At 36.2% G+C, this 13,822-nt stretch overlaps 3 protein-coding genes and 1 pseudogene across 3 annotated transcripts; 3 read left to right on the forward strand and 1 right to left on the reverse strand.

The window, feature by feature from the left end:
- The first annotated feature begins 2,334 nt into the window (after nt 1-2,334).
- Nucleotides 2,335-3,276, forward strand: LOC114726762 (RING-H2 finger protein ATL67-like; annotated as a pseudogene).
- A 2,970-nt stretch (nt 3,277-6,246) lies between these two features.
- Nucleotides 6,247-8,370, forward strand: LOC114726761 (reticulon-like protein B5). Its single transcript, XM_028913459.1, has 5 exons — nt 6,247-6,524; nt 6,903-7,083; nt 7,178-7,319; nt 7,577-7,646; nt 7,728-8,370. The coding sequence occupies exons 1-5, from the start codon at nt 6,329-6,331 to the stop codon at nt 7,895-7,897; spliced, it is 759 nt and encodes a 252-aa protein (XP_028769292.1). The 5' UTR covers nt 6,247-6,328; the 3' UTR covers nt 7,898-8,370.
- A 1,538-nt stretch (nt 8,371-9,908) lies between these two features.
- Nucleotides 9,909-11,093, forward strand: LOC114726759 (acidic endochitinase-like). The gene is made up of 2 exons (XM_028913456.1): nt 9,909-10,389; nt 10,699-11,093. The coding sequence occupies exons 1-2, from the start codon at nt 9,909-9,911 to the stop codon at nt 11,091-11,093; spliced, it is 876 nt and encodes a 291-aa protein (XP_028769289.1).
- A 160-nt stretch (nt 11,094-11,253) lies between these two features.
- LOC114726760 (uncharacterized) lies at nt 11,254-12,998 on the reverse strand. Its single transcript, XM_028913458.1, has 2 exons — nt 12,507-12,998; nt 11,254-11,888 (listed from the first exon to the last, which is right to left on the reverse strand). The coding sequence occupies exons 1-2, from the start codon at nt 12,863-12,865 to the stop codon at nt 11,477-11,479; spliced, it is 771 nt and encodes a 256-aa protein (XP_028769291.1). The 5' UTR covers nt 12,866-12,998; the 3' UTR covers nt 11,254-11,476.
- Between the last annotated feature and the right edge of the window lie 824 nt (nt 12,999-13,822).

Below are 13,822 nucleotides of genomic sequence, written 5' to 3' on the forward strand. Positions count from 1 at the left end.
GAAGGATTGAAATCATCGATATAAGACTTTTTCTTATTTGAAGTATTCGGATTTTGTGAGGTATATAAGAAATATTAGAGAGGGTTTATAATGAATTTCTATTTTGATTTAATGGCAACTTCCCTCCGTGGTGGATTCGGAGCGCCACGTATGCCGCTGCCACAAAAAAAAAAGAAGAAGAAAATCCCACTCAAATTTCATTCATCTGTGCAACTATTGATCACAACCTTAAACGTCACCGTCACGTTGTCTAACATGAAAATGAAATCAACTTGGAAATATGACAAAACCGACGAGCCATTCCTAGCTACCATTTTTCTTCAATGTACCAGATATTTATCATTATTGCATTAATTGCCTGACTGAGCATTTATCAAAACAGGAAAGAGCCCTAAGTAAATTTAGATAATAAGCTTTGATACTATTTTAAGCGATGGATCTCTTATATTCCAAACAATGGGAACAATGGGGAGGGATGAACCTAACTATATTATTACATCCAATTCTTATAATATAAGACTTAGTTTGACATTCAATTTGATTCTAAATATAAAACTTCGATCTACTTTATCTCTCATATTTATTTATTATTTTTTCAAAGTAATCTTTGTAGTTGTTAGAGTTTTAGTATGTGAGTATGTCAAAAGAAGTTTCATATTACTCAGGATTGAGAAAACCTTAGTGTTTATTAAGATTTGAGCTTCAGCTAATAAACTGGCTAAGAATATAAGTCTTTAGAACTGACTATTAGAAACGATCGTTGAAGTATTTATGTGTCTTAATTAGTTGGTTTTATTTTTTCATAAACTATAGTCAATGCCCTTAAGATGATTTAATTCACCTTAATCAATTTTTTAAAAACCACTCTTTTAATTGTTATTAAAACCATCTTTAATCACCATTATGACAGTCCAACGATCACATATTATTTGCCTATAAAAGGCAACTTGTGGTGCATGGTTAAAACACGTTGAGTTCTATCCCCGAGCTCTCTTCCTTTTTCTCTTTTCTTGAGTTTTAAATTTCTATTATTCTGTCACTTCACTCTACGCAGGAAGGGTTCGTTTAATCTTGGGGAGTGCCACCTTTTATTCTAACTTGTGTGGTGGAATAACTTTTAAGGACAGTGTTTTTAGACACGACTCGAACCATACTTTTGTTACTCCCTCCGTTCCTTATTATAAGAGACAAATAACCGAAGTAAGTTGATCAAAAAAACAGTTAAAATTAGTTAAGAACAATTAATGTGTAAAAAGTATAATTTTTTTTTTCAAAAATGCCCTCATTAATAAGGAGAGAGAGCATGAGAGAAAACAATTAAATTATTAAAAGAAAGATAAGTGAGAGGGAGAGAGAGTGTGAGTTGGAGATAATAAATATGGGTAAAATAGTAAATCAATACAAAAAAATAGAGACAACTTGTAAGTGTCTCTTATATATAGGAACATGCCATAAGCATCAAATGTCTCTTATAATAAGGAACGGATGGAGTATTTTTCTAGGTGTTGCCAATAGTAGTAATTGCACATATTAAATGTAGCATTAAATAGTGGGTCTAGCCAATACACATAATTAGTAAGAGTGTTATAGGGAATATAATATCTATTTATTATAAATAACTAACTTAATAAAATTCTCTAATATCTTAAATTAGTTAACTAGCTCTTATATTAAGGATTGAATGTAGTATTAAATTACTATAAAATACAAGATTTATGAAATTAAACAATGTGTCTAATTTGTCCAATATATAATATTACAATGTATTCCCTCTGGTTCTTATTACAGGGCATCCTTAACTAATTCTTACATGTAAAGGCAGCCAAAGCACTAAATTTGTCATAAATTGAAAATGTTTTCGTAGTTTATCCCGACTTAAATGATACAGATATATAGAAACATGAAGTTCTGTGAGCTTTTTAACATTAAGTTAGTTAGTGATTTATGCTTAGGATGAAAATTACTTTTAGAAGATGCCTTAAAACAGCATATGGAGAGTGATCCACTTATAAATAGGATAAAAAAAAAATTAACATTATTCAAAAACCCATCTTGAATGCCTTGAAAGTTGAGAGATGACGTAATGCAAGAGGTGCACTTAACTAAATTGCCATTAATCAAATGGTTAAGTGGCTTAAAGAAAGTCAGAGAAGTGCTTGGAGTTGCAGCTGAATTGATGGTCCATTTGCCTCCACTTGCAACCTCCAAAAGCGAAGTGGAGGAAGCAGAAAAGCTCAAATTTTCTCTTCTCCAATTTAATGCCTATCAACTCTCACTTTCTCTCTCTCAAAAACCACAGTATTAAATGCAATAGCTGAGATTCCCACCCACCCTTTCCTCACTAACATCCCCTTTCTCCTCCTCTCTCCCTCAAATGGAGATCCCCCTTCTTCTTCTTCCTCCTCCTCATGTCCTCCGCCGCCTCGGCCTCCTCCTTCCTCTCCAACATCGGCCTCGGCTACTCCATCGCCATCGCCCTTGCCTTCCTCTTTCTCCTCTCCACCCTCCTCCTCTCTTCCTACCTCTGCTGCCGGCCTCACCCTCCCTCCCCTCCTCCTCCCCCTCCCCCCGACGGAATCATTCTCCCCCGCATCATCTTCGTCGCCGATGAAGACCACAACCGTGATGATAACTCCGTCTCCTCGGTCTCGCTCCTAATGTTATCAACTCCTACCCGAGGTTCTCATACACCGAGGACGCTCTCGCCGCCGCCGACACCGCTGATAACAATATCACGTGCTCCATCTGCTTGTGCGAGTACAAGGACTCCGAGATGCTGAGGATGATGCCGGAGTGCCGCCATTTCTTCCACCTCGTCTGCCTCGATGCATGGCTCAAGCTCAACGGCTCCTGCCCCGTCTGCAGAAACTCTCCGCTTCCTACGCCGATCTCAACTCCGATCTCGACGCCGTTGCAGGAGGTGGTGCCTCTATCTCAGTACGCGGCTGATCGGAGGCGCAGCAGTTGACTTCTCCTTTTATTAATTTGAGCTCCGATCGGGTACGATTTGATCATGGACAACGTTTTATTTTCTTTATTGGGCGGGCGTTCTGGGTTTCGCTGAGGATGGTAATAATTTCCTTTGTAACCTTTTCTTGGAGGAAGTTTTGTTCGTTCTTTGTGGTTTTGATGAATTGCAAGGGAAAGGAAGAAAGCAGGTCGTAGATGTTAATGTTAGTGCTGCATACGAGTGCTGTTTCATGTACTAACATGGAGTAACTCTGTAGAGAGATGTTCTGTGCATTGGTAGTTTGTAATAATGAATATTAATTAAAATTATTATATACTGTTACATAAAAATAAATAAATATGAAAAATAAAATGAATTAAAATTAAATTTTCATATCTAAAATCAAAACAAAAAGTCAAATGAATTTTTATCTTATATATATATTTTTTTTTTGGTTGCCCAGAGTATCCTCCACCCGAACGGTAAGAGACTAATCTCTCGGGGTACTGTCAGGCGCCGTAGCGGGGACCCCTCCAACAGTGTTTTTTCCATACACACCGCCCCAAGGATCGAACCCAGGACATGATGTTTAAGGGGCCCAAGTCCCTTCCACTTGGACCAACACTTGTTATCTTATATTAAAGACAGGGTAGTAGGTATATTGACTTCTGGGCTACCCGAGTAAAAGACCTGTTTTTGCTCTGAATTTTCAAGCTTGGCCTTCTCTATAAAATCTATGGACTCAACTTCTACAAAACTCCTATTAATATTTTAAGATGGGTAACCCTCGTTGTCCTTATTAAAAAAAAAGTTTGACTAGAATTATATTGTTTATAATTTACAGGGTAGCAAGACTCTGTATAATCTTTTTTCTTTTTTTCATGTCGAGAATCTCTTGGCAGAGCCAAATACAATATAATATGATACTACTCGTATCATTAATATAAGATCTTGTTTGACTTTTATATTGGTCATAGATATTAGATCTAAATATATTTTTCTTTCATATTTACTCAATTTTTTCCAAGATAGTTCTTCTAATAATTATAGTTTTAGCTAACATATTTGATGAATAAGGATATTTTAAAAAAGACAATACATATTTATTACAAATAACTAACTAAACTTTTTTTCTTTATTTTTTCAAATCAGTCAACTGACTCTTATAATTAAGATAAGAGGTAGTGTATCAGTTAAGATATTTTTAAAATTATCAGGGGACGATGGTCGATAGTAATCGGAACATGATCCTTCCCGATCTTCTAGTTAGAAGGGGGAAAAATCCTTCATAAAAATGTTGGTTCTTCAGACTAGGGTCCTGGGCCGGATCAAGCCCAATTTACGATCTTCGCTTTTTGTGGTAAATAATTTGGGATTTGGGGCGTGTGTGCAGAGTGCAAACTGCATTCCCCTCTTCTTTCGGGATCTGCTGCTTTCTCTCACAGTGATTAATCATTTTTGGTAAAAAAAATAAAATAAAAAAGAGACATTAACATGATTACGAAGTTCCAAATGAAGCAGGAAACAAAGAAGCACTAACATGCCTGAAAAAGTCAGTATTAGCAACTAAACTACCATGAAAGCTCCATATGCCCATACTAATGCCAAAGAATATTAATAAACTACACGCGAACTTGATTGTGATTTTTCTCGTTTAGAATGATGATAAGATCCTCCGATTATAATTTATAGAATACAAAATAAGTATATAAGGAGAATTGTCAATATGCTTATAAATACTATCTCCGGTCCTAATTATAAGAGCCAGTTGACTAATTTGAGAAGATTAAGGAAGTAAATGGAGTTAGTTATTTGTCTTAAATAGGTGTTGTCTTTTCTAAAATATTCTTGCTAATTAAGTGTATTGATTAGAACTATCATTATTAGAAGGGCTACTTTGACAAAAAATGTATAAATATGAGAGACAAAGTGGATTGGAGTTTTATATTTAGGACTAAAATAAAAATCAAACAAGATTTTATATTAAGGATCGGAGGTAGTATTTGATATATACAGGTCCAAAAAAGTTAGTCGAAGGCATCGCCAGGTAAGATAGTTGGATGGGCTCTTTTTTTTTTTTTTTTTTTTACAGACAAAGGATGAACTTATCTTTTGTCCTTGATATCTGAGAAAACATTAGATTTTATTGTCACAAAATAAATTTACCTTATCTCTCCATATAACAATAATTCAAACACACTCTATTTCTCATAATCTGTTTGAGCTGTTTATGCTAAAATATTTGCTGAAGTTATTGAGGATATTATGAGTTAAGAACCTACAACTCGATTGACACTCCCAAGTTGTTATGGAGAAATGAATTGGTGTGTGGGTCCACTCCCTTATCAGGGGAAGGCGGGTTTCTATAATAATGTGCTAGGGTCAACTCTGATGAGTAGTATACACTCACACCCATTAGATCAAATAACTATGTGTCTATTTAAAATAATTTATAAATGACTTTTTAATTATGATTTATATAATGCAAAATAAGTAAGTATGTGAGAATATTTTAGTTTCAATTTATATGAAACGTGATTATAAGTGATTTTAAAAATAATACTAAACGGTGCCTATATTAGATCTGCCGAATCCAGCTAGCTTTAACAAATCAAGTTAATACCCTGACCTTCCTTTATAATCGGCCTCATCTTTACATTTTCCACGGTTTGAATCTGCTTAAAAATCCTTCTAGCTTAGCTGAAAAGGATTTAGTCTTCATTGAAATATTGTACAATGCTTCAACACATTTTTAATTTTTTATTTTATAACAGCAACAAAAACTATTTTTAATCACTTCATTTTTTTTTTTTTGCCAATTTAATCACTTCATATTAACACAACATGATGTCATGTTTACAAGAAGCCAGCTTTCCGATAGCGTCCCCGCCCTCACCGATAAATCAAATTCCATCAAGACTGGCCGTATATCAACTGCCACATTATTATTATTAACCAGTGGAAAGTATGAGCCGTCCATCTAACCCAGAACAGAAAGTATAAGCCGTCCATAGTATTCTGCCACTAAATAACCGCCACGTGTCACCTGCCGTTTTCGGTCGGTGTTTTCTTTGTGGAAAGCGGCACTATGTGACTGGGCACGCACTTATATCGAACGCCGTCAACTATCACGGCGTGGATCTTGACGGCATTAAAAAATTAAACGCCGTTTCCTCCTTCTCCGCTCGTTATCTCTATTCAAATTTGCCCTGAGCCTCGCCGCTTCGGATTCATCTCGTTTTTCGTACCTATAAATATTGCACTCACCTTCACTTGAAACCCTACCTCAAATTTTTCCCTTGCTCACGCCCTCGCATTGAGGACATCGATACTTGAATTTAGCATTTCGGATCGCTAGCTTCGGGTTGGGCGACGACAATGGCGGAGGAAGCGGAGAGCACCGTTACTGGTCTTGGATCGGTTATGGAGAAAGTAGCTGAGAAGCTTAATGGTCACGATTCGTCGTCTTCCGATTCCGATTCTGAGAAGCCAGTTACTTCGTCAGTGAAGGACAAAGTATTTCGGCTTTTCGGGAGGGAGAGGCCGGTACATTCTGTTCTCGGCGGTGGAAAGCGTATGAACCTTCTGGCTCTCCCCCCTGCTTTCTCATCGATTTTAGTCTTGTCAGATCTGTGATGTAGGTTGTGGTCTTCAAAATTAATTAGCATAATCACTGTTTCGAATCGATGGAATGCTATGGAGTATGGATTGTACCACTGGATTTTCTTATAAATGGGGACTAGACAGTGACTTGTCTAGGCTGTCCGGGATACTGATTGACTTAACTTTGGATGATCTTTAAATGTAACGATAATTTTATATTTATATTCTATATTTTAGGGAATTTAGTGTTAGATCGGCAATCTATATTTCCCTTGTGTGATTTGGTATTATTTATTTTTGCTATTATGATGTGTTTTTCTAATACTCCCATGGTAATCACTAATTGCAGCTGCTGATGTGTTGCTGTGGAGGAACAAAAAAATATCTGCCAGTGTACTTGGCACAGCCACAGGCATTTGGGTGTTTTTCGAGTTGCTAGAGTATCACCTTCTCACTTTGGTCTGTCACATTCTGATACTGCTGCTTGCAGTTTTGTTCTTGTGGTCCAATGCCCATACCTTCATAAACAAGTAGGCCTCCAACTTTATGATCTATTGAATGAAGGTATAGCGGGGGCCTCATATTTATTTAACCTTTAACATTGCTCAATAAATCATATTGTAGAACTGCACCTCGCATCCCGGAAGTTCATCTACCTGAGGAACCATTCCTGCAAGTTGCAGCTGCTTTGAGAATTGAAATCAATAGGGGATTTGCTGTCTTGCGTAATATAGCTTCAGGAAGAGATCTGAAGAAGTTCCTTATTGTATGTGAATGTGATTTACCATCTCATTCCATCCTTGATGCAAAAATAATATAATTATGTCATTACTGAGCAATATAGATTTTGCATGTTACTAATTGATCCTAACTTATATTGTGCCCTGATTGTTCGGCTTGATTATGATTTTAATTGCTGCACTGCAATAAATTTTTAGTGCCTAACTTGGTGGGTGATGTTTAATCTTCAAAGAAATTCATGACATTGTCTCATCCTGAGGAATCTGATGTTGATGTTGTTAGGTTATTGCTGGTTTGTGGATCCTATCAATTGTAGGAACTTGGTGCAACTTCTTGACCTTGTTTTACATATGTAAGAACAATAACATTATTTGAAGCATTATGTTCATGTTATGGTATTTGATCGATCTGAAAATCCTCATTTGGTGCGCAGCCTTTGTTACATTGCACACTGTTCCTGTCCTGTATGACAAGTACCAGGATAAGATAGACCCGTTTGCTGAGAAGGCTACCGTTGAGATTAAAAAGCAGTATGCTGTGTTCGATGACAAGGTCTTGAGTAAGATCCCAAGGGGTCCGTTGAAAGGCAAGAAGTTAGAGTGATGAGATGAAATGGCAATGGTTTGAACTGTTAAGAACTTTGGCTCCAGATGTTTAATTTATTAGTTCCGTAGAGCCTTGTTTAATTTGCCTGCGGTTGTTAGCTTTTGGGTTGGGTTTGGAAGAGTATTGTGGTACCCCCGGCTTTGGCTTCAAGGCGTAGCTCCATATTTCGCTTTCATGCTATGGTTTTCGCTGGCTTCTCCAATGTTGGACTTCTTATATCTGATCTTTCAGTCATCAATTATATTAGCGAAAGCTTTAATATTTTTGTATGCTCGGGCATCATGCTCTTCTTGGTTTTATACTTGAGCATGAGTTTTTTTGTCAGGGAAAATATTTGGAGCTCCCTGATGTTTGAACAAAATGGGCTTTTAGCCATCTCACCTTTGATTCCATATTCTCACCTTTGATTATGGAATACGGCATCATGCTCTAGGTTTTGTACGTGAGCATGACTTTCTTGTCAGGGAAAATATTTGAAGCTCTCTGATGGCTTTTAGCCCTCTCACCTTTGATTACAGAATATCATTAGGCCATTTTTTTGTGTGCCATCCTTCACTGAGGAACTAATGCACCCATCACCTATGAGGGTCCCAACTTGCAACTTCACATTTGAAAAAAATTTGAAGCAGTGTTATTGAGCCAGAAAAGGATGGAGAGGGAAAATGACGGCATTGGTTGCTTCTAATGAAATGAGATTTTATTGGGGAACGGAGGCTTAACTTCTCGCTTACCATTTTCTATATCAAAATATAGATGATGAATTTTTTTTATTTTTAATGTAAAAGTTAATTAATTTGAGTAGATCAAAAAAAGTAAATAAGGTAGTTAATTTTGATAAATATGACATCATTTTCTTAAAATGTTCGTATTTTAACATTAGATTTTATTTTAGTAAAAGGGAAAATGATAAATAAAAAAAACTAAAAAAAATGATATTTTTAATCAGGCATTATATGCAGTGATAAGTTATTTCACAATAATAAGTGTTGAACAGTTAACAGTGATAAACATATGGACTAATGTTTTTTTCCCAAATACTACTTCCGGTTCTAATTATAAAAGCTTGTTGACTAATTTGAAGAGATTAAAGAAGTAAGTTGAGTTAGTTATTTGTCTTAAATAGGTGTTGTCTTTATTAAAATATCATTGCTAATTAAACGTATTGACTAGAATTATTATTGTTAGAAGGGCTACTTTGAAAAAAATATATAAATATGAGAGACAAAGTAGATGGGAGTCTTATATTTAGGATCAAAATAAAAGTCAAACAGGATCTTATATTAAGAACCGGAAGTAGTATGATACAAGAACATTTTAATCATTTAATTACATTTACAAAATATCAAATCAGACATTTTTTTTCCTGTTATTTTCAACTCTTAAGTTCCTAAATAAGAAATGATAATTTCAGGGCTCTTTTTATGAAACTTTTCCTTAGTAAAATTAGTTAGGAAAATAAAATAAATATAACAGGATAAAATGGGTAAAACATTTATATTTAGGATTAAATTAAATTCAACAGAAAGAGTAGTACTCATTTGAATATTACATTTCTCATACACAATGAAAACAAAGTACCAATTATTTTGGGAAATAAATAATAAAATGAAACTAATATATTCTCGCGCTTGCAGATAACTGAAATGGGTTGTTTATGAATCGAACAAAAGTTATAGGACAAGAAGAATTTTTGTTTTAAAGAGAGCTGCTCATGGCGTACGTTGGAGAAAAGAAGAGCTACCAAGAGACAAGGCAGAAATCAGATCACCTGACTTTTAGTTACCATTCATATGACATTGTTTTAGGCCGAAAACGCAATCCAGAGAAAGCCCTCAAGGCACGCCGATCAGTTTCATAAGCAATACAAGATTACTTTCAAAACTCATCAGCCACCTTCAACTATATAAGCCTCTCTTGCTGATAGAGCGATACATCCCCAGACCAAAAAAAAAAAAACCTTTAAATTTCAAACGAGAGAGATTAAATGGCAGGCACTTTAGGAACTCTGATGCCAATTTTCTTCTCAGTGGTGCTGCTTACCCTAGCAAGAGGATCAGAGGCTGGCGGGATTGCCATCTACTGGGGTCAAAACGGGAATGAGGGAACTCTAGCACAGACTTGTGCTTCAGGAAACTATGACTTTGTGAACATAGCTTTTCTCTACGCTTTTGGCAATGGCAGGATTCCCAAGATAGACCTTTCAGGCCATTGTGACGCATATAGCAATGCCTGCATGTCTCTAAGTGCTGACATAAAGTCTTGTCAAGCCAAGGGCATTAAGGTCATGCTCTCAATTGGTGGAGGTGCAGGGAGCTACTCACTTTCATCCTCAGAGGATGCTAGACAGGTTGCCATTTATCTTTGGAATAACTTTTTGGGGGGAAACTCACCTTCTCGTCCTCTTGGTGAAGCTGTCTTGGATGGAATTGACTTTGACATTGAACAAGGAACAAACCAGCATTGGGACGATCTTGCCAGATATCTCTCAGGTATGGCTAACAAACAGTTGGGTCTAAGTAAGGTCCAAACTAATTGGATTGACTGCGACTTATTTTCCTATTTACTGTTCATCTAAAAGATTTTCAATATTATTTCCTCTGTCATATGGAATTATGGATCACCGCAAGAGGAGAGAGAGGACATAAGTGAATAAAGAATGAAGCACGAGTCAGTGGTTAATCCAAAAATCCAAACTTTGAAAGAGTTTTATGACTGATCAGAATAATGCAGTATGATTAGGTAATAATAAAACTCAGATAATTATATAGTTTGCGTTATAATGGCATCTCTACTTTCAGGATACACCAGCAAAGGAAAGAAGGTTTACCTTACAGCAGCTCCACAGTGCCCTTTTCCTGATGCCTGGCTTGGAAATGCCGTTAAGACAGGCCTTTTTGACTATGTCTGGGTTCAGTTTTACAATAATCCTCCATGCCAGTACAGTTCTACAGATATTAACAATCTTGAAAATGCCTGGAAGCAACGGATTGCAGACATCCCGAGCACAAAAGTTTTCTTAGGGCTGCCTGCATCTCCCCAGGCGGCTGGAAGTGGTTTTATTCCTGTGACTGATCTTACCTCAAAGGTGCTCCCGGCTATCAAAACCGCTGCAAATTATGGAGGTGTCATGTTATGGTCCAAGTACTACGATGATCAAACTGGATATAGTTCCTCCGTAAAAAGTGATGTCTAGAGACTAGAATCTTACAACTGCATGCCCGTGCGTTTATAGTACGCATCAATCCTTTTGTATGTTCCTCCCTTATAGTTGTACATGAACATCACTCTTGAATATAATACCCCATTCTTCTAATGCATCTATGAGAATTGCTTTAAGAAATCAAAACATTTTCTTCGAAAGTCCAACTGCATCTGATGACAACGCTTAGCAAATCCATAGAATAAACGGAGTGTACAAAATATATACATGGCTGAAAATTTTGCTACTTACAACAGCCAATATAGATCCTTTACACACTTACTACTACATTGGAGCACAAATATACGACAGCTTTATATGTCTAGTTCAATACTTCAGCATAACATTCACAATTTACACCAAAATTTTGAAGAACTTCACCCATGCAAAGTTCTCTTTGAAGACAAAGATATTTTAAAGTAAGTTGGTCTTGGGGTTGAGGGGCATCCAATAGATTGGATTAATTGTTCCACGCCAAGCACTTTAAACTTTGGAGGTGAATTCACAGCAATGTTGTCAACCCGGTGTTCATAAATCTTGCCTTCTTTGTCAAGTTTATATTCAGAGGTTCCATCAAACCTTCCACGACTCTCCCATGGAACTCGAGGGATTCCATGAATGGTCCAGCGAACCATTATCGTGCTCTCAACAGGCTGCCACACGCTAATTATGTCAACCCACAAAGCCTTGAAAAAGATCCTGCCATGAAATCGTAATGCCCAGAAGATTGATTTGTAATTCTCAATGCCCATGAATGTATTGAGAGGATCTTTAAATACGATATCATCCCTGCAAAGTGGACATAATATTGCAATCATTGAGCAATAAATTTTAGACACAGGAACAAACCCACAGAACAACTCAATTCGACACTGGGTATATTCCGGTTTCCGATTTCCTATACTAGTATTTGATACATTCAAAGCACGCATACCAAAATTTTAGAATGAAAATCAATCAAGTCACTGATCCACAGATAACATTTAGTCAGTGACAATCTACAAATTGAAACTTAAATATTCTGTCCAGTGTTAATGTTGACACTAAAGGTTTAAAATTATCAACAACAGTAGGAGCTTCCAGATGCAAACGTCAGCGTTTTAACATCCAGCTTAGTCAATCCCTCCTAAGGCAGGATCATAATCAGTCATGTAAAACATAAGCACTACACTTTGCGCTGTTCGTGTCTTCTGTACTGTTTGCACCTTGCTGTACGTTTTATATGATATAATCAATACATGCAATCAGTGTCAAAGGCCATAATTTATGTTCAACTATAAAATTACAAATGATAAATTGGTGGAAAACAAAGATCATAACCAAAAAAAAAAAAAACCTATTATCCTCAAACACTCAACTACCCGGTGGTGGAAAATCACGAATTAATTATGCGAAGACTCAACAAACCTGTAGATATCGAAACTAAGCTCCCTATAAAAGAGCTCAGGGAACTCCTCCCTCAAAGTCCGGATCGCATAGCCCAGATTCAAATAGTAATTCTGCTTTTCTTCCTCCTCTTTGCTCGGCCTCGATTCTAGCTTTACCGGGGCTGAAAAAAGACCGTACGGCTTCACTCTCACATGCTGATTCAAATGCGACACCCCAAACTCTTTCACCCTACAAGAAACTCTTATCCCACAATTAGGCCCAGTTACAGTACCGTCTGTGAAGGATTTACCGCTCTGAAGCTTCCTAAAGCTAGGGCTGTGATCGGAGAAAACTTTGGGGTTTACGAGCGCCACCGGTGAATGGATAAGAAGAGCCATTAGAAGCTCAGATTTTCCCACATAAACAATGAAATTAGAGGGAAATTAGGGAAGACGATGTCATTTTCCCGGAAATGAAATCTTATCTGGAAACACCCTTTTGGCAAACGATAACGCTGAATGAAAGAAACCGGGTGCGGCTTTCTGCGTTCTAGCTTAGGTCTCGTCAACTTATCTGTTTTTACATTATTAAAGATAAAAATATTAAAATATGAGAACCCAACATTCCAAATGAAATGGTGCACCCATTGACCCCTATTGCTGACTAGGGAGTCTTTAATCTTGCCTCCCCTCCACATCCTAATTACGTTGTTATGCAGGATTAGCCCACCAATATGTTCTTCTAAATTGTGTATTCAATTATATTTATGAAGTTTGTATTCCTTAATTATTACTCTGACTTGTTGCTTCCTAATCAAGTATTCCCTTAATTTTACACAAATATGAAGCATAAGATATTATCATCTAGAAGAGTGTTTGGGTATTTCTTCAAATTTGAAGAGAAAACCAAGTTTTAAGAAAAAAGCATCCAAACACCTTATCATTCTTTGAAATCATGGTTTTATCATGAAATCATGGTTTCCTCTATCAAAATCATGGTTTCACTGAAAGTGAAATTTTTTTCCTTTTTATCGCTGCATGAGTAAAAGTGTCAGATGCCTTCACCTTTCTCCTTCTTTCTCCTCCCTCATTCTCTTATTTTTTTGAGCAGCTCTTCTCCTTCGTTCCAAACTTTAATTTTTCTAAAAAATGTTCATTTTCCTAAAAACACATTTAATCTTATATTTGATAAATATACATACACATATTAACAATTAATTAATGATATTTTTATATATATTATTTATTACGTTGGTAAAAAAATTATTGACAAATTTATTATTCTGATTCTTAATATAGAACATAATTACAGAGTTAATGTTAGTCCTAAATATAACATTTATTTTATATGATTAT

This window comes from Neltuma alba, unplaced genomic scaffold, assembly GCF_004799145.2.
Source record: "Neltuma alba isolate B1F8T4 unplaced genomic scaffold, ASM479914v2 tig00012402_pilon, whole genome shotgun sequence".
In the NCBI taxonomy this organism is placed as follows: domain Eukaryota; kingdom Viridiplantae; phylum Streptophyta; class Magnoliopsida; order Fabales; family Fabaceae; genus Neltuma; species Neltuma alba.